The 24,740-nt window shown below is 44.2% G+C and overlaps 1 protein-coding gene across 1 annotated transcript in view; it reads right to left on the reverse strand.

Moving 5' to 3' along the window:
- GRIK4 (glutamate ionotropic receptor kainate type subunit 4) overlaps positions 1-24,740 on the reverse strand; it is a 460,006-nt gene that overhangs the window by 172,189 nt on the left and 263,077 nt on the right. Inside the window, exon 3 of the mRNA XM_053366447.1 lies at positions 4,765-4,929. Coding sequence (XP_053222422.1) covers positions 4,765-4,929 — 165 coding nt within the window. The remainder of the gene's footprint in view (positions 1-4,764; positions 4,930-24,740) is intronic.

The following is a 24,740-nucleotide window of genomic DNA, read 5'->3' on the forward strand; positions in this document are numbered from 1 at the left end:
GATACAAGAATTTACTTTTTCATGCAGTGCATAGTTCAACTATGAAACTCTCTCCCACTAGAGGCAGTAATGGCTACCAACTTGGATGGGATTAAAAAAGGGTTGGGCAAATTCATGTGGGAGAAGGCTATCAATGACTACTAGCCATGATGGTTATGCACTGCCTCCATGGTCAGAGACAGTAATGCTCTTAAATGCAAGTTGTTGGAAACTGCAGGAAGGGAGGTTGCCCTTGGGCCTAGGTAACGCTTGCCGGTTTCCTGACCACTGTGAGGACAAGTGGGCCATTGGCTTGATCCAGCAAATTCTTCTTACGCTCTTAAGCCCACAATTGAATAACAGGCAGTAAATCAAAATAGGCCAAACCCTACGCCAAAGGATAAATGTACATAAATCTGAAATCAGGAATCACAAGACAGAGAAGCCTGAAGGAGAACACTTCAGTCTCCCAGGACATTCAATACAGGATCTCAAAGCAGCTGTCTTATTACAAAAGCATTTCAGAAATAGACTTGAAAGAGAAGTTGCTGAACTACAACTTATTACTAAACTGAAAACTGTGGCGAGACCTGGTCTGAATAGAGATAGGGGATTCTTGTCTCATTACACATGCTAAATCTGTTTTTTGTCATCTGCATACTATCCCTTGCTTTTTCCTGTAGGACTAATTGCAGTCTTTAACAGTCGTCAACAGGTTTACCATACCCATTGAGTCAATCACCTCACCCCACCACCCCACTATATATAAGGGTCTAGTGACTTCTGTTTCAGTGTATCTGAAGAAGTGTGCATGCACATGAAAGCTCATACCTAGAACAAACTTAGTCTCTAAGATGCTGCTGGACAATTTTTTAAAAAAATTATTAATACTGTAATAGTTAACTGATCTGCAGCTCAACCCTCTACCCTAGCTTCTCATAGAACAGTTCAGAGGAGTTTGAGATATTATCATAATGGTGAGATAAATTCGCACATTAGGGAAATCTGTGAGATGGAATGGGGCAAAGGAAGAGAGAGAGAGAGGGAGAGGATTTTACTGGTTAAGAACTACATCACAATCATTTTATTGTAGAGCAGATGATGTAATGTTTCTTTTCTTCCTTGTTCCCCCCCCTTTCTTTTTCGCTGATGGATGCCTTTCTATATTCATGTATTATCTTTGAAGATTTAATAAAGGGGAAAAGAGGAGAGGAGGAAAGAAATGGAATAAGCAAAAAAGACAGGAAGAGATGGGGAAAAGGATGAATGTGTATCTCATCGGACCCTCTTTAAAATGCTAATAGTATAGAATACATAATATCATCATTCTAGATGCATGTAATTGTGGGGATATGAGAGTTAGCCAGCTAACAGCGGTACTTAGGAGTAATTCAAAATGCCCGAAACCTGACAATGGTATTAAAGAGATGTTTGAAAGCCTCGCAGCCATAGGTTAAAGTATCTAAATGGCTTCTATTAATATTGTATGCCATAACAAGCAATTGCACAGAGCCAAAGGTGAAAAGGCAGGCAAAACCTGAGCACTAGCAAATCCTTAAATTTATGGAGCCTATTTCTTAGATGACCTAAAAGCTGGAAGGGTGGGGGAGAGGCAAGCAGAGGGTGGTCTGGGAATCTTGCTTTTATCCAATTCCTCATCTTTTGAGTGCTCTTCCGCTTGGTGAGTGGAAATATTAACACTGCATCTCCAAAGTCTGGGATGTCACTAAAGTACGAAAGGAGCTTTCAGGCATCAGGGACAGACAGAGCAGTCTACCGTAAAAAAAAAGCTTCTGTTTCCAAACCACTGAATGCCAACTTTGCAGGACTTGAGGACTTCTTGCCGGAAGTTCCACACTCCGAATGTTAAGAACTGGTTGAAGTTTTGAATATGAGCTGATTTCAGCATGAGTTGATTCCATAACATTGAGGATTTTGGGTCCCGTAAACCATGGCCTTCCACACTCTGTGCAATGAACTCTACCTCAATATGTTCTAGTATCCATGAGCTTAAAGGTAAAGGTACCCCTGACCATTAGGTCCAGTCGCGGACGACTCTGGGGTTGCGGTGCTCATCTCGCTCTATAGGCCGAGGGAGCTGCCGTTTGTCCACAGACAGCTTCCAAGTCATGTGGCCAGCATGACTAAGCCACTTCTGGTGAACCAGAGCAGCGCACAGAAATGCCGTTTACCTTCCTGCTGGAGCGGTACCTATTTATCTACTTGCACTTGACATGCTTTCAAACTGCTAGGTTGGCAGGAACAGGGACCGAACGACGGGAGCTCACCCCACTGCAGGGATTCGAACCGCCAAACTTCTGATCAGCAAGCCCTAGGCCCTGTGGTTCAGACCACAGCACCATCTGTGTCCTTAGACAGCTTTAAAAAGGAACCTCTGAACATAGGGTTACTATTTATAGGGTGAGCTAAGAGACAGGTGGGGAACTTTTTGCAAATACCTTTATCAGCTGCCCAATCATCTGCTTTGGGCATTTTTGGGGTGGGGTGGTGGGGTGGTGGGACAGGTTGCAAAAAGGGAGTAAGTGAAAGTGTTTGGCTAATCATAATATGAGCAGGAAGCATTGCCCTCCCTTTCCATTTCTCTTGGCCTAATGACAGTTCATTATGCATTCAGATCCTGCTAGCTATATGGCACTGTAGCATCAACACAGTTAGGTGGTCCCTGACTGGCTGGGATCTCTTGGAGAAGGAGAAAGAAGGGCAGGAACTGGAGAGGGAAATGTCAAAGCAGCAGATAAGAGGGGATGCGACAGCTGTCAATAGCAGCGCAAAAGATACTGCTTGAAGGGGGAGCAATTTGGTCTGCGCAAAATCTCCCCATGTGCCCTTCAAAAAAAGTTGGTGGGCAAACATTCAGAGCAGCAGTATTCACTTAATTGCCATAGCTAATAGCTCATGCTAGAGCCCACTTCTGTGGATTTCTGTCATCCTTGTTTTCTGGATTCACAGCAGGCAGTATTTTATATATATTTCACACCTGGCAATGCTAAAAGCTAACTTTAAACAACAACACGAAAGCTGAGATTCATGTGCTTTAAATGTGCTAAAACCAGAGAAATCCTGTAAATGTGATGAGTCTATGTGTGGGAATTCCAAGAAGAGAATGGCCAGGATTATAAAGCATGGGACCCAAGAGGTATTGCAAACATTCGCGCCTTTATAACGAGGTGCAAAGTGGTGTTTACAGCGTGTTAATTGATAAATGCTAGCTAATGTATTTTAATACCCTAACCAATGTTCCTGCTCTGGAAGTGCCCCATGCAGCAAGCCAGGAGCATGATGGAAATTTTACGGTCTTTACTCACATGTGCTTCATAAATTGAGAGAGGGGCTCAGCGTCAGGAGCACAGCCATCCTGCTAGGCCATTATCAAACCCCATTACACACTTTAGGTAATTATCACAGGCCAATGTCTTGAGGGCACTGTCACAGCTAAAGAGACATGCAGTGTTACTAATGTGAGTCCTGATCTTTTTGGAGCCTACAATCAAGCACAACGCTTACTATTTGTGAGTAATCCCGTTGGTTCCAATTAGATTGCTTATGGCAATAAGGATGCAGAGGAACGTCTCTTTCTGAATGCAATGCATAGGAGGGACCATGAATCATAGCACTGTAAAGTTGGAAGGGACCCCAGGGGTCATCAAGTCCAACCCCAATGTCTCATGGGAACAAGACAAGAAAAGAATTGAGCCGCATTCACACCACACATTCAAAGCACTGTGATACCACTCTAAACAGTCATGGTTTCTGTTATGTACTGAGTTGAATAGGATCCAAAATGCAGCAGTCTGATTGGTCCTAGAACAATAGGATTCAGAATGCAGCAGTCTGATTGGTCCTAGAACAATGCAGCAGTCTGATTGGTCCACAGGAGCCACCCAATCCAGCTACAGGTGGAAGTGAATTCACGACCTGTCAGTGAATCTACGACCTGTCAGTGCTGGGCCAAGTGGCAGCCTGGGTGTTATGTACTGAGTTGAATAGGATCCAAAATGCAGCAGTCTGATTGGTCCTAGAACAATAGGATCCAAAATGCAGCAGTCTGATTGGTTCCAGAACAATAGGATTCAGAATGCAGCAGTCTGATTGGTCCTAGAACAATGCAGCAGTATGATGGGTCTGCAGGAGCCACCCAATCCAGCTCCAGATGGAAGTGAATCCACGACCTGATTGGCCTACAGGAGAATCCTGGAATCAGCTAATCACGTGGGGCCCATTGTGTAAATAATGTATATAAAGCAAACATTTTGGGGAAAATTCCATTCCTCCTCACCACTATGAGCTGAATAAAGAGCATGAAATCCACTCTCGACTCCGAGTATATTTCAGTTTCCCTGCAAAGTATTCCAGGAGTTGTAGTTTAAGGGGCTGAAGGTTGTTAGGAGTCTCCTCACAGAGCTACAATTCACAGAGTGCTTAGCAATCTCTCTCCACATGAAACTCTTTTTCCTAGTTCTTTATCCAAGCAGGAACTGAGAACAAGGGTGGTGTGGTGTTCAAATCTGCCATGAAGCTCACTGGATGACTCTGGACCAGTCAATACCTTTTAGTCTAACCTACCTCACAGGGTTGTCATGAGAATAAATGGGAAAGGGGGGCCATGAGTTTGCAACAGAAAACCACAGAAACAGCAGTAAGACATCTGCACAAAGGTAGGATTTCTAGTTCAGAAGCTGGCACTTCCAGTTATTACTATTATTGTTATTACTTCTTAGAAATTGAGCACTGCTCACAAAACCCAGGTCCCAGAGACATACATACTGGTCTCGGCTGTTTCATATTCGCTGTCTCTCAGCAGCTCGAAAATGTCCACCTCCACTTTGGCTTTCCCCATCCGCTCCGGAGCTCGATTTATCCGATTCTTGGCCAGGGTGATAGAGAGCCGTTCGCCTCTGCTGCACTCCATCGGGTCGTCCAAAATGGCGGCTGCAAAACAAACAAAGAAACAAACCCATAACAGATGGAAGGTGAGTGGGAAAGGGCATAAAAATGGAGGCTGCAAGCAAGTGGATCAGTAACCACACATTTCAAGATGGCAACATGAGAGGAGGGTTGTTTTTCTTCTTCTTCTTCTGTGGCCTGAATAAGAAGGCTGCTTTCAAGGCAGGTCCTATACAAATCCAATCTGTCCACTCAAATTGTTGCATTGCAGCAGACGAGAAAGAAATGCTGCGTTTTGCTTGCTTGTAGAAAGGTTTTTGGTTTTGTTGTTTTTTGTTTTGTTTTTTTTAAAAAAACCAGAAGGCGTTTAACATCAATCTCAATATTCAACGATGTGCCAGGAAGAAGTCTGCAGTACTGTTTGTCAATTCTTGTTAATAAAATATGTTGCTCTTAACTATTCAATTTTAGCAAGTGAAGGGGGTCAAGAAGAGCCTTTTTGATTCATGAATTATTCTTTTCTGTGTGTGCCCTCAAACCCTCACTTCCTCTGGCACTAATAAGGACTAAGTTGCCCTATGGTGGAATGGAACAAGCAAAGGGGTCTGTAGCTACACCATCTGAGGCTTCTGGGGGCACAACAGCTGAAAAGTGCCTAGGGAAAGGGGGGCGAGGAAGAGGCAGGAAAGGAGGGGGCAGTAGCCTGAGAAGATAGCAAGGGGCTAGGAATGAAGCCTTGGACAAGAAGGCTCAGAGGAATGTGAGCAAACAAGAGACATGAAACAGAGACTTGTAGAGTTGCAAGGGACCCTGAGGACCATCCAATCCAAACCCCTACAATGCAGGAATCACTGCTAAAGAATCCCTGACACATAGCCATCCAACCTCTCTTTAAAAACCTCCAAGGAAGGAGAGTCCCCCACCTTCTGAGGCAGCCTGTTCCACTGTCAAACAACTCTTACTCTCAGAAAGTTCTTCCTAATGTTTAGTTGGAATCACCTTTCTTGACAGGTCTTCAGATATGGATATCATATCACCTCTCAGTCTTCTCTTCTCCAGGCTAGCCATACTCAGCTCCCTCAACTGTTCCTTATAATCCTTGGTTTCCAGAACCTTGATCATCTTGGTTGCCCTCCTCTGAACACATTCCAGCTTGTCAACATCCTTCTTAAATTGTGCTGCCCCCCAAACCGGACACAGTACTTCTGATCAAGGCAGAACAGAGTGGCACTATTACTTCTCTTGATCTGGACACTATACTTCTGTTGAGGCATCCTAGAACAGCATTAACTGTTAACAGTTAACACTTGACTCATGTTAAACTTGTGGCTTAAGAAGTGGAAGGAAGAATTATTTGGACAAGGGACTACAGTGGTACAGGAACACAGGGAACTGCCTTATTCTGAGTCACACCAATGGTTCCATCTAGCTTCAACTGGGAATGGGACTCCAAGATTTCAGAGAGGAGAGATGGCAGGAGATGCTGGGACCTTCTGCATGAAAAGCAAGTGTTCTACCATAGGGCTACAACCCTTCCCCAAAGGTATGGAAGGATAAAGTTCACATCTTATAGGAAGCTGTCTGATACCAAGTAAGACCATCAGTTCATCTGAAGGAGCTTACAAGTGAGCCAGGTCAACCACAGGGCAGGTACACACATGGGAGGCAGGGAATTAGCTTTTTATTAGCAGAAAATAACAACACAGCAGAGTCCTCTGGCTCCCCTTAATCCAGTTGAGACATTGCTGAAACTGACCAGAAGAAGAATCTTTATTTGCATCAGCCACTAGCCATAGCAAGAAAATAAAATAAAATATACTGGAGATAGAGGTAAAAGCGTAACTATACAAAATACATTCTGGAGGTTTACATCAATAAATAATAAATCTTATTTTAATTGTCCCTGCTAAAAAAATTGCAGTTTTTGCTGTCACCTGATTATCTTGATCTGCTAAAAGAAAGGACACAGTAGCAATGGTTGAGCGACCTGGTATGGATAGTAATAGAGGGGTAATAACCTCACCCCTCCAATCTTTATAAAGAGTGCAAGCTAGAAGCACATGAACCACTGACTCAATACAGCCGTCTCCACATGGACATGACTGTTTTTCCAGCAGAATTTTTTGAAATTGACCCTCAAGTACAGCTGAAGGCATGATATTCAATCTTGCGCAAGTGAAAGCGCGTCTGTATTTTGGAATTGTTAAATTTTGCAAAGTGGTTGCCAACGTGTCAAAATAACTAGGTGAAAAATATTCATTCCATGTACAAAATTTCCTCATCATGGCCAAATTATTCTGTCTCTCAATATCATATAGGCACTATCTAATTAAATTATTTGCTTTACTGAAGCCCAATGTTAATAACTGTTGTAGTGATAAACCAGAAAAGTAAAACTTTTGGTTGACAATTTTAGTCCAAGTGCTCTCATGGCAATCTTGCGATACTAAGGGTAGTAGACCGGTGGGGTTTAAATTTAGCCGAAGCCAATAATTAAATGTCCTACACCAAATCTGTAATTTAACAGAGGGGAGATTAGCCTCCAAGCGCAATGAAGCATTTGGAACACTGGATGGAACAGAAAAAAATTGCCTTAGGAACTTAAGATTGAACAGCTTCTGTAGTTCCAAGGTGAGCGCCTGTCCAAATCTGAGCCCCATATAATAACTGTGCTAGGGGTTTAGCTTTACACACTTTAAGTCCTGATGAGATATGACTGCCACCTTTCATATGGAAAAAGCGTGTCAGAATTTTGGCACTGTGAGATGCTTTTTCCTTTGCATATTTCTGATGTCTCCCCGTGACCCTGTTGACTGAAAAATAAGGCTGGGTTATTGAAAGACTTTAACTTGTTCAGTCAACTGATTATCCATACACCATCTATGGTCCCTATAGTTCCTTGAAAACACCATGACTTTAGTCTGAAACTGACCACTTGCCCCTCTTGTGTCTACCTCTGGATCCCTCCAAAGTCTGCAAAGAGGGGTTGGGCTCCCCCCTCTGAGCCTATCTGACCCACTGCTCAGCAATGTGCAGGACTCTCCTTGATTGGTGTCAGAGGGGGACAAGAGCCACCAGGACTGGGGCTGTCCTGCTTCTGGGAAGCTAGGACAACCTCTGACTCCTCTCAGCCTGAGTCTGTGTTCACACTGTGACTCTCAGCCTCTAACCCTCCCCTGAAAGACTCTCTTTCTCCTGACCAACCCCTTGATTGCTCAAACCCCTTGATTCTAGCACCTCCCAGCTCATGCCTTCTGTGGACTGCTCTTCAGTGTCCCACCACCAGGATCTGGGATCTCAACACGTCGTCTTCTGTGTCCTCCCTGGGGAGCTCTTGGGTGGGCAGCTCCCACCACTCTTCCTCATCCAGCTGGTTCCTGACAGTCCATCTAGTTTAGTATCACCAGCACTGACTGGCAGCAGCTCTCGATGGCTTCAGAGAGGAACACACACACACACACACACACACAGCCCTACCTGGAGATACTAGGGATTGAACCTTGGGCTGTCTGCATGCAAAGCATGCGCTCTGTCACTGAGCTATGGTCCTTCCTCGTAAATTGGAAACCATCAGTTAGATACAGGAGGCTTTTCGCACCCAGCCAGCCACACAGAAACGCCTTTCCCTGCAGAGTGCAGCTTCTGAAGTCTGTGAACATCACAGCCATTACAGGAAAGGACAATCACCTGCATCTTGCTCACTCAGCAGGTGCTTTTGCTTTGGGCCCATCTGACTCTGTGAGACAGAGCCTGCAAGAAGCTACCCCTTCCCAATTCATTCATTCATTCATTCATTCATTCACTAGTCTCATATACTTAGAAGTGTAGGGAAGAGGTAATGAACTCCTGTCCTAAGACCTGTTCCCAAAATGCTCCTCCAACCACTTTAAAAATCTTAGGGGATGAAGAACCACCTGAAAAGACTTAAGGCATTTCTTCTTCTTCTTCTTCTTCTTCTTCTTCTTCTTCTTCTTCTTCTTCCTTACTTATACCCTACCCATCTGGCCAGGCCTCCCCAGCCAACAGCATATTAAAAACACAATAAAGCACCAAACATTAAAAACTTCCCTAAACTTCCCTAAACAGGGCTGCCTTCAGATGTATTCTAAAAGCCAGATACTTGTTTATTTCCTTGGCATCTGGTGGGAAGGCGTTCCACAGGGCAGGAGCCACTACCGAGAAGGCCCTCTGCCTGGTTCCCTGTAACCTCACTTCTCTCAGTGTGGGAACTGCCAGAAGGACCTCAGAGCTGGACCTCAGTGTCCGGGCAGAACAATGTCGTCCCAATATTAAGCCCACATCAGCATTATACATTTAAAGCAGGATCATGCCATATTAGACAGTCATGGGTTCCCCCAAAGTATCCTGGGAATTGTAGTTTGTTAAGGGTGCAGAGCATTGTTATGAGACCACATTCCCCTCCCAAAGCTACAACTCCCAGATTTTGCTGGGATGCGGGATTGATTGGTAAACCACTCTGAGAATTGTAGCTCTGTGAGGTGGCAGAGGGATTCCTTAACAATGCTCAGCACCCTTAACAAACGACGCTTCCTGGGATTTTGGGGGGAAACCTACCATATTTTTTGCTCTATAAGACTCACTTTTTCCCTCCTAAAAAGTAAGGGGAAATGTGTGTGCGTCTTATGGGGCGAATGCAGGCTGCGCAGCTATCCCAGAAGCCAGAACAGCAAGAGGGATTGCTGCTTTCACTGTGCAGCGATCCCTCTTGCTGTTCTGGCTTCTGAGATTCAGAATATTTTTTTTCTTGTTTTCCTCCTCCAAAAACTAGGTGCGTCTTGTGGTCTGGTGCATCTTATAGAGTGAAAAATACGGTACTTTACATGTATAGTTGAAGATGGAGCCCAAGTGAAGGAGAAGGTCCCAGAGGTCTACCCTGGGAGAGCATGGATAAATCAAGCGACTGGCATGCCTGTTTTTATACCAGACTGTAGAGTTTTTCAATGCGATGCAAAAATAACCTCAGCATAGTTGTCATGAAGCTTCCACTAAGTGACTTAAAAAAAAAAATTGAATGGTTTGAACTTTACTGCAGAAATGAACAACCAGAGGAGTAGGGTTTTTTTTTTGTCCCTTACAGATTTTGACTGAAAGTATCCTTATAGAACAGAGCAGGAAAGTGGGCAGAGTTAAGTGGTTCATTTAGGTGGGTGGGCCCAGTGGTGGTGCTTTGAATTCTTTTATCATTTTTGCAGGAAAGCCTCCGCTGGTCCCTGGTTACACCAAGCTCTGCTTAATCACTGTAGCTTAAAAGGTAAAAAAAAAACCACCCCAATCCTAAAGTGCTAGGACTCCACATGAAGGAATAAACACAACAGTGAAAGAGGAGCTGGTGGTATAAAATAGCATCTTTTCCCTTGCAAGTACACACATATCTCCCATTAAATTTAACAGGATTGGCATGGACGAATTGAGAGACGGCGAGATAAATTAGACAGATAATGCACGCTCTGTTTCCTGAGCCGCTATTCATGCACATCCATTCTCCGAAACCCGGCACCAACATCACAGAACGCTAGCTCCTGGGCCACCGGCGTGCTTGCAAAGCTTTTCAAGGCAGCACAAGAATGCACAGCTATCTACTAATGAGAAGAAGAAAAACCTCAAACCCATTTTAATACATATGCACACAATTCCTGGGCATGCCATGTAATTTTTGAAAAATGCAGGGGAAATTTGCTGTCTCCGCCAGGACTTTTCAAGACTAAATTTCATGCTGCGTGACTTTGCAAAGTGCCCTGGAGAGGGGTTGTTTTGCAGAAGAGAAATTGGGGCGGGGGCGGGCGGGGACAGTGCTTAACCCATTTGTTGTAGCCTCTCCCTCCCCAATGGTGTTTTTTAAGCCTGTGCTTGTGTGGGTTAAACTTGCCTCTTGTAACATTAAGGGGTGAATCAAAGAAGTACTGCACACTACCCAAATATTTCCCATTACGCTGTTCATTTCCCCTGGTTTTCGTCATTTGCATGTGTAATGTGTATCACTAAATCCTCAAATCCTTGCTCCTCCAAAAATGGTTTTTGCCACCCTTTTGCTTCCCAAAGTAGTGTTTAGAGAGTTGCATCTGATAACGCTAATGGTGGTTAAAAGCAGCTGAGAAAAGGTGGAGGAGTCTCTACTTTGGGAACACTACTTTGGGAAAAGTTTGACCGGCGTTCTTTTTGTGGTTATTTTCTGCAACATGCCAATCATAGTACAGTGGTACCTCGGGTTAAGTATTTAATTCATTCTGGAGGTCTGCTCTTAACCTGAAGCACCACTTTAGCTAATGGGGCCTCCTGCTGCTGCCGCACCGCTGGAGCACGATTTCTGTTCTCATCCTGAAGTAAAGTTCTTAATCCGAGGTACTATTTCTGGGTTAGTGGAGTCTGTAACCTGAAGCGTATGCAACCTGAAGCGTATGTAACCCGAGGTACCACTGTAGTGGATTAATACTGGGCGCATCATTCTGTTTTATTAGTTGTTCTGCCATGCTTTCCTTGTGTTACCACATCTTTGCTGGTTGGAGGGGCAGCCTTGCACAATACTACAGCAAAAACAGGACATACATACACACCAGTGGAGTATTTGCGGTCTGAAAAGTTGTAGGATTTTAGAAAAAAATGATGGGACGTGCACCTATTTACCAAGGAAAACAATATGACTACCCCAGAAATTTGGCAGACACAGAAATGCCATCATGTATAAGCACCCTAATGATATTATGAGCACAAACGATTATGACTGCTCAATTAAAAGGATGTCTGGAGGCACCTGAAGTTTCTTAACTGTACTTTTGGGAACCTGCAAAACTCCATTTGACCAGAGATGATATGCAGGAACACAGGAATCTGCCTTTTACTGAGTCAGACCATAGATCCATCTAGCTTAGTATTGTCTACACTGACTGGCAGCAGCACTCCAAGGTTTCAGGCAGGGAGCGTCTCCCAGCCCTACCTGGAGATGCTGGGGATTGAACTTGGGTTCTTCTGCATGCAAGGCAGATATTCTGTCACTGAGCTATAGCCCTTCTATAAGAGAGTCAAAAAATGAGTGTGTATACCAGGCTTCCTCAACCTCAGCCCTCCAGATGTTTTGAGACTACAATTCCCATCATCCCTGACCACTGGTCCTGCTAGCTAGGGATCATGGGAGTTGTAGCCCAAAAACATCTGGAGGGCTGAGTTTGAGGAAGCCTGGTGTACACCATAGGCAGTCATAAAAAGGTAAAGAAAAAGGGCCCTGACAGCTAAGTTGAGTCACAGATGACTCTGGGGTTGCGGCGCTCATCTCACTTTACTGGCTGAGGGAGCCAGCGGTTGTCCACAGACATTTTTTTCCGGGTCATGTGGCCAGCATGACGAAGCTGCTTCTGGGGAAACCAGAGCAGCGCACGGAAATGCCGTTTACCTTTCCACCATAGCGGTACCTATTTATCTACTTGCACTTTTTGGCGTGCTTTTGAACTGCTAGGTTGGCAGGAGCAGGGACCGAGCAACGGGAGCTCACCCCATCATAGGGATTTGAACCGCCAACCTTCTGATCGGCAAGCCCTAGGCTCAGTGGTTTAGACCACAGCGCCAGCCGCGTCATAGACTCTACCATAATTGGGTTGTATCCAATGCTAGCTCTACTCAGAGTTGACCCATTGGAGTTAATGAAAACAGTAAATGTTGGTTCTTTAATTTGAACAAGTCTATTCTGAGCAGAACCTAGCTGGATACAAAACACATGATAGCACAGGCTTTGGATGGCAGAGGCATCTGGCTGAATTCTTGGCATCTCTATTAAAAGAATATCAGGGTGGGGAAGCCCACTTTGCCAGAGAAGAGTCTGGAGATCCACTGTCTATGGTGTGGCACCCCTGAGCCAGGGAGCCTCCTTCAGGATAAAGCAACTTTGTATGTTCATAAGGGCTGTCACAGCCATGTAGAAAAATGACCAGAGGGCTCTTGATTGGACTAGGGAAGGCAGCCTTTTTGGACAGCTTCTGAAAATCTGCCATCTGCTTTGGACAGAGTGCTCAGAATCAAAGAGATAGATTGAAGAGGAGAGGCAGGGCGTGCTAAGGTTTCCAGTCAGTCCTCTCCGCCACACCCCACCTTCTTAAGGTCTCAAAAAATAATAATTTCTGGCCTCGTTACAATTAATGCCCGGAATGAAGGTTAAGAAAGAAGGCCCCTTAGCTATTAAATCAATTGCTGCATTAAGTTCTGGGCATGAAAAACATTTGTATTTCCATTGGCTAAAATAGAATAGGGGGAAAGGCTGTAGCTCAGCTGTAGAGCTTTGCATGCAGAAGGTCCCAGGCAGTGCTATCTTAAGCATATGCGGCGCTGGGATGCAAAGATCCGCCTGGCGCCCAGCCCAGAGCAACAAACCAGCCCGAGGCATCAGCGTCTGCAGCTGAGTGAAGCTGGGCACCTCATAGTGTACCTCATTCACAGTATTGAGGAAAAGAACCACCAGTAATGTTTCCCTGTTCACCTAAAAACAATGCTTATACACTGGTACCTCTGGATGCAAATGGGATCTGTTCCAGAGCCCTGTTCACATCCTGAAGTAATAATAATAATAATAATAATAATAATAATAATAATAATAATAATTTATTATTTGTACCCCGTCCATCAGGCTGGGTTTCCCCAGCCACTCTGGGTGGCTTCCAACAAAGATGAAAGATACACTAAAATGTCACATATTAAAAACTTCCCTGAACAGGGCTGCCTTCAGGTGTCTTCTGAATGTCAGGTAGATGTTTATCGCTTTGACATCTGATGGGAGGGCGTTCCACAGGGTGGGCGCCACTACCGAGAAGGCCCTCTGCCTGGTTCCCTGTAACTTGGCCTCTCGCAGTGAGGGAACCGCCAGAAGGCCCTCGGAGCTGGACCTCAGTGTCCGGGCAGAACAATGGGGGAGGAGACGCTCCTTCAGATATACTGGACCGAGGCCGTTTAGGGCTTTAAAGGTCAGCACCAACACTTTGAATTGTGCTCAGAAACGTACTGGGAGCCAATGTAGGTCTTTCAAGACCGGTGTTATATGGTCTCGGCGGCCGCTCCCAGTCACCAGTCTAGCTGCCGCATTCTGGATTAGTTGTAGTTTCCGGGTCACCTTCAAAGGTAGCCCCACGTAGAGCGCATTGCAGTAGTCCAAGCGGGAGATAACCAGAGCATGTACCACTCTGGCGAGACAGTCTGCAGGCAGATAGGGTCTCAGCCTACGTACCAGATGGAGCTGGTAAACAGCTGCCCTGGATACAGATTTGACCTGTGCCTCCATGGACAGCTGTGAGTCCAAAATGACTCCCAGGCTGCGCACCTGGTCCTTCAGGGGCACAGTTACCCCATTCAGGACTAGGGAATCCTCCACACCTGCACGCCTCCTGTCCCCCAAAAACAGTACTTCTGTCTTGTCAGGATTCAACCTCAATCTGTTAGCCGCCATCCATCCTCCAACCGTTTCCAGACACTCACACAGGACCTTCACCACCTTTACTGGTTCTGATTTAAAAGAGAGGTAGAGCTGGGTATCATCTGCATACTGATGAACACCCAGCCCAAACCTCCTGATGATCTCTCCCAGTGGCTGCATGTAAATGTTGAAAAGCATGGGGGAGAGGACAGAACCCTGAGGCACCCCACAAGTGAGAGCCCAGGGGTCTGAACACTCATCCCCCACCACCACTTTCTGAACACGGCCCAGGAGGAAGGAGCGGAACCACTGTATGACAGTGCCCCCAGCTCCCAGCCCCTCAAGACGGTCCAGAAGGATGTTATGGTCGATGGTATCAAACGCCGCTGAGAGATCCAGCAGAACTAGGAAACAGCTCTCACCTTTGTCCCTAGCCCACCGGAGATCATCAACCAGTGCGACCAAGGCAGTTTCAGTCCCGTGATGAGGCCTGAATCCCAACTGGAAGGGATCCAAATGGTCCGCTTCTTCCAGGCATGCCTGGAGTTGTTCAGCAACCACTCGCTCAATCACCTTGCCCAAGAATGGAAGATTTGAGACTGGGCGATAATTGGCCATCGTGGCCGCATCTAAAGATGGTTTTTTAAGAAGCGGTTTAATAACCGCCTCTTTCAGCGGGTCTGGGAAGGCTCCCTTACGGAGGGAAGCATTCACCACCCCACGAAGCCCATCGCCCAGTCCTTCCCGGCTAGCTTTTATAAGCCAGGATGGGCAAGGATCCAGGAGACAGGTGGTTGGCTTCACTCGTCCAAGCAGCCTGTCCACATCCTCGGAGGTAACAGATTGGAACTGATCCCACACAACTTGACTAGACAGGACTCTAGCACTCTCCCACCCTGGCCCTGCTCCTCTACTTCTTCCCGAATCTGAGCTATTTTATGTGCAAAAAACTTTGAAGTGAACGCAGCCCGCGTCTGCACGTCTGCATGTGCGCAGGTTGCTATTCGCCGCTTCCGTGCATGCACGTGACATCATTTTGAGCGGCTTTGCATGCGGGAGCAGTGAAACCCGGAAGTAACGCGCTTCATTACTTCCGGGTCGCTGTGGAGCGCAACCTGAAAATGCTTAACCTGAAGCTACTTCAACCCAAGGTATGACTGTATGTCAAGAAGAATTATGGGATATCCTCACTCAGGAAGAGCTCTGCAGCATCAGACTAAGAGCCCATCTAGTCAAGAAGAAGAAGAAGAAGAGTTTGGATTTGATATCCCGCTTTATCACTACCCAAAGGAGTCTCAAAGCGGCTAACATTCTCCTTTCCCTTCCTCCCCCACAACAAACACTCTGTGAGGTGAGTGGGGCTGAGAGACTTCAGAGAAGTGTGAAACTGAGAGCATTTGCAGATGACCTAGTACTTACATTGCAAGAGCCAGAAGCTAGTACGAAAAGAGTTTTGGAAATAATCCAAGAGTTTGGTCAATTGGCAGGATTTAAATTGAATAAGTTAAAAACAAAGGTATTGGAGAAAAATCTAACACAGGTTGAAAAAGAAAGGTTTCAGAATGAGACAGGGTTGACTGTGGTTAAAAAAGTGAAATATTTGGGTATAAACATGACAGCTAAGAATGTGAATTTATTTAAAGATAATTATGAAAAAACTTGGACAGAAGTGAAAAAAGACTTGGAGATTTGGTCAAATTTAAAGCTTTCCTTGTTAGGTCGAATTGCAGTTATAAAGATGAATGTATTGCCAAGAATGCTGTTTTTGTTTCAAGCATTGCAAATAATGGACAAAATGGACTGTTTCAAGAGGTGGCAAAAAGACATATCTAAATTTGTCTGGCAGGGCAAAAAGCCCAGAATTAAATTTAAGATATTAACGGATTCAAAGGAAAGAGGGGGGTTTGCCCTGCCAGACTTCAAACTGTACTATGAAGCGGCAGCTTTCTGCTGGCTGAAAGAATGGCTGCTTCTTGAAAACACAGACATTTTGGACTTGGAAGGTTTTAACAATATTTTTGGGTGGCATGCATATCTGTGGTATGACAAGGTTAAAGCACATAAAAGTTTTAAAAACCATATTGTCAGAAAAGCATTATTAAATGTTTGGGTTAGATATAAAGATTTGCTGGAAAACAAAACTCCAAGGTGGTTGTCGCCAATGGAAGCTAAGGCAGTTAAAAAGTTAAATATGGAGTCTAAGTGGCCAAGATACTGGGAAATTTTGGAAAAGGAAGGGGACAAACTGAGATTGCAGAGTTTTGAGAAACTAAAAGGGAAGGTGAGAGATTGGTTGCATTATCACCAAATAAATGAAGTGTTTAAATTGGACAGTAAAGTTGGCTTCCAGGTGGAAAAATCCAAATTGGAGACTGAATTGTTAGAATCCAGTACTAAGAATTTGTCAAAAATGTATAATCTGCTGCTGAAATGGAATACACAAGATGAAACGGTTAAATCAGCTATGATTAAATGGGCTCAGGACATTGGTCATAATATTTTGTTTGCTGATTGGGAAAAGTTGTGGACCACCGGGATGAAATTTACGGCATGTAATGCCCTAAGAGAAAATATTATGAAAATGATCTATAGGTGGTACATAACCCCGGTCAAGCTTGCAAAGATTTACCATTTGCCTGACAATAAATGTTGGAAATGTAAAGAAAAGGAAGGTACATTTTTCCACCTTTGGTGGACGTGCCCGAAGATTAAGGCATTCTGGGAAATGATCTATAATGAACTCAAAAAGGTATTTAAATATACTTTCACCAAGAAACCAGAGGCCTTTCTCTTGGGTATTGTCGGCCAAGGGGTGTTAAAGACAGACATAACTTTTTTCATGTATGCTACAACAGCAGCTAGAATACTCATTGCGAAGTACTGGAAGACGCAAGATCTACCCACACTGGAAGAATGGCAGATGAAGGTGATAGACTACATGGGCTTGGCAGAAATGACGAGCAGAATCCGAAACCAGGGAAGAGAAACAGCGCAAGAAGAATGGAAAAAATTCAAGGACTATTTAAAGAAATATCACAAAGTTAATGAAAGGTAGAATGATGATGGATTGGAAAGTAAACGGTTACTATTAGTAATGGTTAAGACAAGGAGAATAAGGAAGATTAGCTTAAACTTAAATTAAAATAAGGGAAGATTTGCTGAGTAATTGATAAGAATTTGGAATACAGAAAAGGGAGGCATGAGGAAGTCGGGGAAGGAAGGTATAAGAAATCAGGATATGAAATGGTACATGTTTTTTGTTTTGTTTTTGTCTTTGTATGTTTATGTATGTTATGTTTATATGGAAAAATTCTTGAATAAAAATATTTAAAAAAAAAAAAAAAGAGAGACTTCAGAGAAGTGTGACTAGCCCAAGGTCACCCAGCAGCTGCATGTGGAGGAGCGGGGAAGCGAACCTGTTTCACTAGATTATGAGTCCACCACTCTTAACCACTACACCACACTGGCTCTCTAGTCAAGCATTCAGTTCCTAAGTGACCATCCCAGATGTTTATGGGAAGCCCTTGTGCAGGACATGAGCACCATAGCCCTCTCTCTGTCATTCCCCAGTAACTCATATTCTGGCTGCATACACACCAAATGTTTAAAGGACTTCTGAAGCACCCGCCCACCAAAAAACAACCCTGTTAACTGTAGTTTAGACATCAGAGTGGCATTTTCAAGCATCCTTCAGTTCCCAGGATTCTTGTAGTGCGTGCGCACTTGAAATGTGCCTTGAAGTATGGTGTGCACACAGTCTCAGAGTCATGCTGCCTCTGGCACTGGAGATCATGGAATTGTGGAGTTGGAAGGGACCCCAAGATTCATCTAGTCCAATCCTCTGCAAAACAGGAATCTCAACTAAAGCATCCATGACAGATGGCCATCCAACCCCTGCTTAAAAACCTCCAAAGGACTTTTGTTTTCCTCGAATTCCTGAGCAGCACCTGGTACTTCCCACTTAGAAATACTTAAATCTAGTTCTGTATCACACACCAGATGCTCTAGGAAGCCCACAACCATGACAAGACAGCCACCCCAGCAACTGGCATTCAGATATATACTGCCTACAAACACAGAGGTTTCTAGGTAGCTGTTATAGCTAATAGCCACAACAGACCTTTCATGAACATGTCACACACATCCTGTTAACATCATCTAAGCCTGTAGCTATCATCACATCTTGTGGCAACAAATCTCATAGTTTAACTATGTACCGCAGGGGCAGATATTGTGGCACACCCCATATTATGTTGTTGTAGTAAAATTCCCATCAGCTCCTACCAGCCCCTATATCTAATGGCTTGGGTTGGTGGGAGTTGTAGTTCAACAACATCTGGATTGTACGGGGTGAATAAATTTGTGCCTATGAATCTCCCACCATCGTGCTTCATTGGATGACTAGTGTTACGGAACATGCGCAATGACAAGTCCTCAGTTACGCACATTAATGACAATGGTTCTACTCTGAGTAAAACTTAGCTGAATGCCTCCTGATATACTTTTTGAGTGAGCCAGCAGCATCCATTCAACTAGCAAGTCATAAACTGTGCAGTAATTTAGAGGAATCTGGTGACTATTATCAAGCTTCTCTACTCAAAAGTACAAAAAACGCTGGACAATAAAGTCAAACAAACAAAACCAATGATCCAAAAACAAAAGGAAACATATCACAGCAGCGGCAGCAGCAACAACAACAACAACTTAGTTTGACAACCCCAGGGAAAATTCTCTCTGTCAAACCAGCTGCTTTTAAATTAAGTGACGAAAAGATTGTTGTGGTGGTGGTTATTTACTATTTTGACACAGTGCCACCATCAATGCACATTATGCTTTACAAAGAGGACAGCCTAAACTTTGGCATGGGAAAGAAATGGAAAGGGAAAGGGAAACAGGAAGAAATCAGGAAGCCTATGCATTAGTTTCAGTGGTGTGTGCTTATGGCTTGTTACTCTATGAAGTCTTGGCCAACTTGGTATCCTCCTCAGGATGTTGTAGGCTATAATATCTCCCAGTTCCAGACATCTGGAGCACAGCAGGTTGGCAAAGGTTGCTGTGGGATATGAGGCCTACAATAAGGGGGTCTGTCAAAGCCTTCATGGGATGAAGGATTATGTAATACAGGGTTTCCTGGGCAGGGGACTCCAGATTGCTGGTGCAACTGACAAGACGTCCCTGCTCTGAGCCTCACCTTCAAAAAGAAGCATGCGAGAGATGCGGGCTCTTCAAGTATCACAGGACCCAGGCCATTGTGAGTCAGTGGCTAGAGTGCTGGCCCTGGCCCTGGGAGACCAGGGTTCAAATCCCCACTCAGCCATGGAGCCCACTGATTGGTACCTTGGTTCACAAATGCCTTGGTACTCAAACAACTTGGAACCCAAACACTGCAAACACGGAAGTAAGTGTTCTGGTTTGCCAACTTTTTTCAGAAGCTGAACTTGCTCCATTTTGGGGGTTACGCTTCCGATTTGAGTGCCACGCTTCCGTTTTGAGTGTTACGCTGAGGTCTGTCTGTTTTTGATATTTATTTTGCCTTTTTGTTTCTGTGGCTTTTTTGTTTTGTTTTTGTGACTGTGTGGAACCCAGTTCAGCTACTGATTGATTGATTGATTGTGTGACTGCAGTACATTGTTTATTGCTTTCATTTTATGGATCAATGGTCTCATTAGATAGTAAAATTCATGTTAAATTGCTGTTTTAGGGGTTGTTTTAAAAGGTCTGGAACGGATTAATCCATTTTGTATTACTTTCTAGGGGAAAGTGTGCCTTGGTTTTGGAACGTTTTGGTTTTGGAACGGATTTCCAGAACGGATTAAGTTTGAGAACCAAGGTACCACTGTACTTCAGGTACTCTGAATGCCAGTGGCTGGGAATCACAAGTGCTCAGGTCCTGACTTGTGAGTTTCCCATGGGCATCTGGTTGGCCACTGTGAGAACATGAAGCGGAAACAGATGAGCCACTACTGGCCTGACCCAGCGGCCAGGCTCTTCTTTATGTTCTGACTATCTCAACTAGCAGACAGGACCACAGCAATGCAGAATTCCTTTGGAGAACCAGGCCAGGTAAATTCCAAAGCTCCCCAGCCTGCTTTGACTTTCTCTTTTAATGAGTGTTTAAATCTGACCAGAAGCAGCTAAGGAAACATATGGAAGGGCTTCGCCATGCAGATGCCTTGGCAGGCGTCCTCCATCCTGGAGGCAATGCCGTCTTTTTTCCACTCTGTTTGCACACAAGTGCTATCATTAAGTGCAAAGCACGTGCGGTTAATCTTTGGCTCGTTATGAAATTGAGAAAAGGTTGAGCTTTCCTCTAAGGCCATGAATGTAGATCTCTGGATTTTAAGAAGTTAACAAGCATGGAGACTACATTTAATAAGAAAACGAAGGAAGGTGTGTGGGGCAGGGAGGAAGGCCAGGTAGAGTTGGAACCATTTTATGGATGCAAGTTCTGTACAGTTAACAGAAGCAGAAAGCAACCGGCGAAGCTTCTCCAGGCATAGAGATAAAGCGGTGAGAAGAGGCTTGCCTGTTGCTGTTAAAGGCACAGAATCTCTGTCTGTAAAACAATAAAGGTGGCAATGTAGTGACCACCCAGCACCAGGAATACAGTGGTACCTCGGGTTAAGAACTTAATTCATTCTGGAGGTCCGTTCTTAGCCTGAAACTGTTCTTAACCTGAAGTACCACTTTAGCTAATGGGGCTTCCCTCTGCCACCGTGCTGCCGCCGAACGATTTCTGTTCTCATCCTGAAGCAAAGTTCTTAACCCGAGGTACTATTTCTGGGTTAGTGGAATCTGTAACCTGAAGAGTCTGTAACCTGAAGCGTCTGTAACCACTGTACCACCTATTTTTTCCAGGCCTGTTCTTGTGACTTGAATTGCAGCCAAACACACTAAGTGACACCGCATTAGGGCCCACAGGCATTCTGGGATATTAAAATGGCTGCTGTGCCCATCCGTCTAATGGGACTAGATGGGCCTGATCCAGTAGGCTCTTCCTCTGTTTGTTTGCGACTCCTCAGCAGAGAAATTGTTATGAAGCCAAGGTCAGGTAAGCTGAAGGTAAAAGTTTGGAAACTTGGCAAGGCACTCCCAGTCCCACCTAGTAGATAGCAACCACATCTGCATAAAATAACTCCCTCATTACCTATTTTCTAATTATGCAGAAGCCCAATTCCCTGAAGATTTATTTTGTAATTTTGTGCCATTAATATTTCTTTTACATATCCACAGGATTATTGTGAGGGTAGTTAGTTTTTACCAAATATTAATCCACCCAGTGAATCAGAGTGGGTAATGAGATTGAACTGAGCTGTATTTATCATTATCACTGGCAGACTAAAAGGGTAATTTAATGTTTTAAAAGGTTGATTTTGAAAACTTTACGTCTGGGGAATACTTTGCCAAAACTGGCATAATAACAGCATAATTAAGAAGCGAATAAAATCTTTATTTAAATTCACTTTCATCTATTCTTGTCAGTAAAGTATGGAGACATGCATTAAATAAGTCTTTAATCCTTCCAAATTTGCAGGAAAACCTTTGAACTGTGTTAGCCACAAAATGGCTCTGTGGGCTCGATTGTCCTATTTTCTTTAAATTCCTTAATTTTCTTGGCTTCCCTGTGATGGGACGTGAGTGGGGAAAATGGTTCCTTTGATTGGAGTTCCTTGCAAGATACATAGGCACCCATGCAATGACAGCACTGTTACACTCTGCTGTTATGGGCCTGTGACACTGGTGTCAGGAGGCTGTGATAGGTGACTTTAAAAGAGAATTGAAAAATTCACAGAGGATAAGGTTCTAAGTGGCTGCTAGTCATGATGGCTATGCTTCTGAGGACCAGTTGCTAGAAACCACAGGAGAAGACAGTGCTCTTAAACTTGGGTGCTGCTTTCATGTCTCCCACAGACATCAGATTGGCCATTGTGGGAACAGGATGCTGGACTAGATAGGCTGTTGGCCTGATCTAGCAGGCTCTTCTTGTCTTCTTATTCAGCACATGCTGAATGCTTTGGGAATCCTATTCAAAATTTGAAATCCGACTACCCCCTCCATTACTATCCTGTCTTCTCCCTAAAATCTGATGAGAAGGCTCTTCTCTGCGTCCCAACTGTGACTGAGACTAGATTGGTCAGGACACACAAGAAGGCCATTTCTGTAGCATGGGCCAGCCCTATTAGGGTTGCCATATTTCAAAAAGGAAAAAAACGAGGACAGCCCAAAAGATGTTTAGTTTTTTTAAGGAAGACTCCAAAAGTCGTTGAGTTTTGTTTTAGACAAACCCCAAAAGTTGCTGAGCCAAAAAGCGTGATTTTTCTATTGACTTGCCAAAGATCCAGGACAAAGCGCCACTTTTTGGAAATCCCATCTGGTTGGCAAGGAATTGGGCAGTGGAGGTTGCTCCAGTAGGGCACTGTCCTAGAAACCTCAGCCTGCCTTTAGATAACCCCCAGCTGTCTGTCTTATTACTTACAAGTCCAGCGAGTGGCACTTCATAGCAGCTTCCTCCTCCTTACTCTCAGTGTTGCCTCAGGAGGAAGGAGTATGGGAACACAATGATAATTAGTTGCCTCTGCCTATCATTGGTTGTGGTTGTGACTCTCATTGGCTGTGGCTCCACCTACTGTTAGCCTCCTGCCTTACACCTCACCAGCCTCAGTGGAGACAAGACACCAATGGAACTGGGTGGTAGTGGTGCCATATTGTTTGTTGCCTCTGGCAGCAAAACGTAGACCCATTAAATTAAAAGGCATGGTTAATTTAGGTCCATTTGAATAGGTCCACTCTGTGTAGAAGATAGTTAGACACAACCCAATGTCTTGTTTAATTTGTTTTATAATTGATTATTATTGGTTCCTTTTGAAATGATGGAAGTTGTCCTGAGTGCTGTTTTTTATTATATATATATATATATATATATATATATATATATATATATAAACAGCATTCAGGACAACTTCCATCATTGATGACTTTTTGATGACTTTCCATGCTTTTGTATGGCATATATATTCGATACAAAAGCATGGAAAGTCATCAAAGAGATGCATGTACAATAGTGGTAAATACAATTCTACATATTAATATTCAACTAACACATAAATTAGGAGAGCCATATTTCTTTTTAAAGTGCAAGTTTTGTGCCACTGTTCTTAAACCATGGAAGAGCTCAATATAATTTTCCTTATCCAGATAGCTAAATAAATATAAATTAAAAATGTCAAAGCCAATGGATACAATTTTAGCTGCAAAATGCAAGCTCAGAGTCCACATTATGCCCACCACACAAAGCCCCCACTACATCCATGATAATATTTCTGGATTTCCTTCATTCAGCAGGGAGTTGGACTTGATGGTCCACAAGACCCCTTCAACTTTATGATACTAAGATTAAGGGCGACAGCCTCCAGAGAACAGCCTCTGCTTGCAAGTAATCCCTGACTGGCTCATCAATTTTGCACAACTTCTCACCATGTGACTTGTCCTCATCTCATTGAGAATTTCTATATGTGGTCCACTTGGGATGGGCCAGGAAGTGGGTTTGTGTCCTGATCAGAGCTATCACTACTCAGGGACTGGGAGTCCAAAGACTCAGTTTGGAGGCATAACACTTAGGCACAGCCAATATCTCCAAGCCTCCGGAAAACACCACCCAGCAGTTTCATGTAGATGTTAAACAACGTGTAGATGTTAAACATCCAGCCCTGCGGAACCCCACATTGAAGGCTCCACGGGGCTGAAAAGCATTCCCCAAGCAACACCCTCTGGGAATGACCATCCTAACTGCCTGTGCCGTGTGCCTCTTACCCGGTCTGATCCCCCTCCCATGCCATACCTCCCCCTACCCAGAACCACTGTAATTGAGCCTCCCCCTGCTCTCCCCCACTCCTCTCCTCCCAGGCACACCCTACAAAATGCCCTTACAACTCAGATAAAAACAGTTAAAACACTAAGAAAACAATTTAAAATGATATAAAAAATCAATTTAAAGGAAGAAGCCCTCTCTGCTGAGCAGCAGCAGTCCTTTTAAAACCTGCCAGGCCCTGCCCTGGGCCAGGTGGAGAGAGGCAGGAGCAGGGCCCTCAGGCTCTCAGCAGGGTGGTCATTCCCAGTGGAAGGTGTCACATTTTCATTAAATCCCTTAAGAAATGAACGAACAAACAAACAAACAAAAGCAGTTCTTGTCCTTTATAAAGACATAGGCATCGATGTCATGGTCATCTGTTTCATCTGGGGACATTAGAATCAACTTATCTATTTGCAACAGACTATCTGATATCTCCACTGCCTACTATCAAAGGCTACATTGATTTCAAAAGGCAAAATAAACAAATAAATAGAAACCAGAGGGCTTTTCTTCTTCTGAATACCAAACTTGTAACGATTTGGTGTGTGTGTTGGGGGGTAGTGTTGCTCTTTTGTATTTTTCTCGAAACTGCAGATA

The sequence above is a fragment of the Podarcis raffonei genome, chromosome 15, assembly GCF_027172205.1.
Source record: "Podarcis raffonei isolate rPodRaf1 chromosome 15, rPodRaf1.pri, whole genome shotgun sequence".
In the NCBI taxonomy this organism is placed as follows: domain Eukaryota; kingdom Metazoa; phylum Chordata; class Lepidosauria; order Squamata; family Lacertidae; genus Podarcis; species Podarcis raffonei.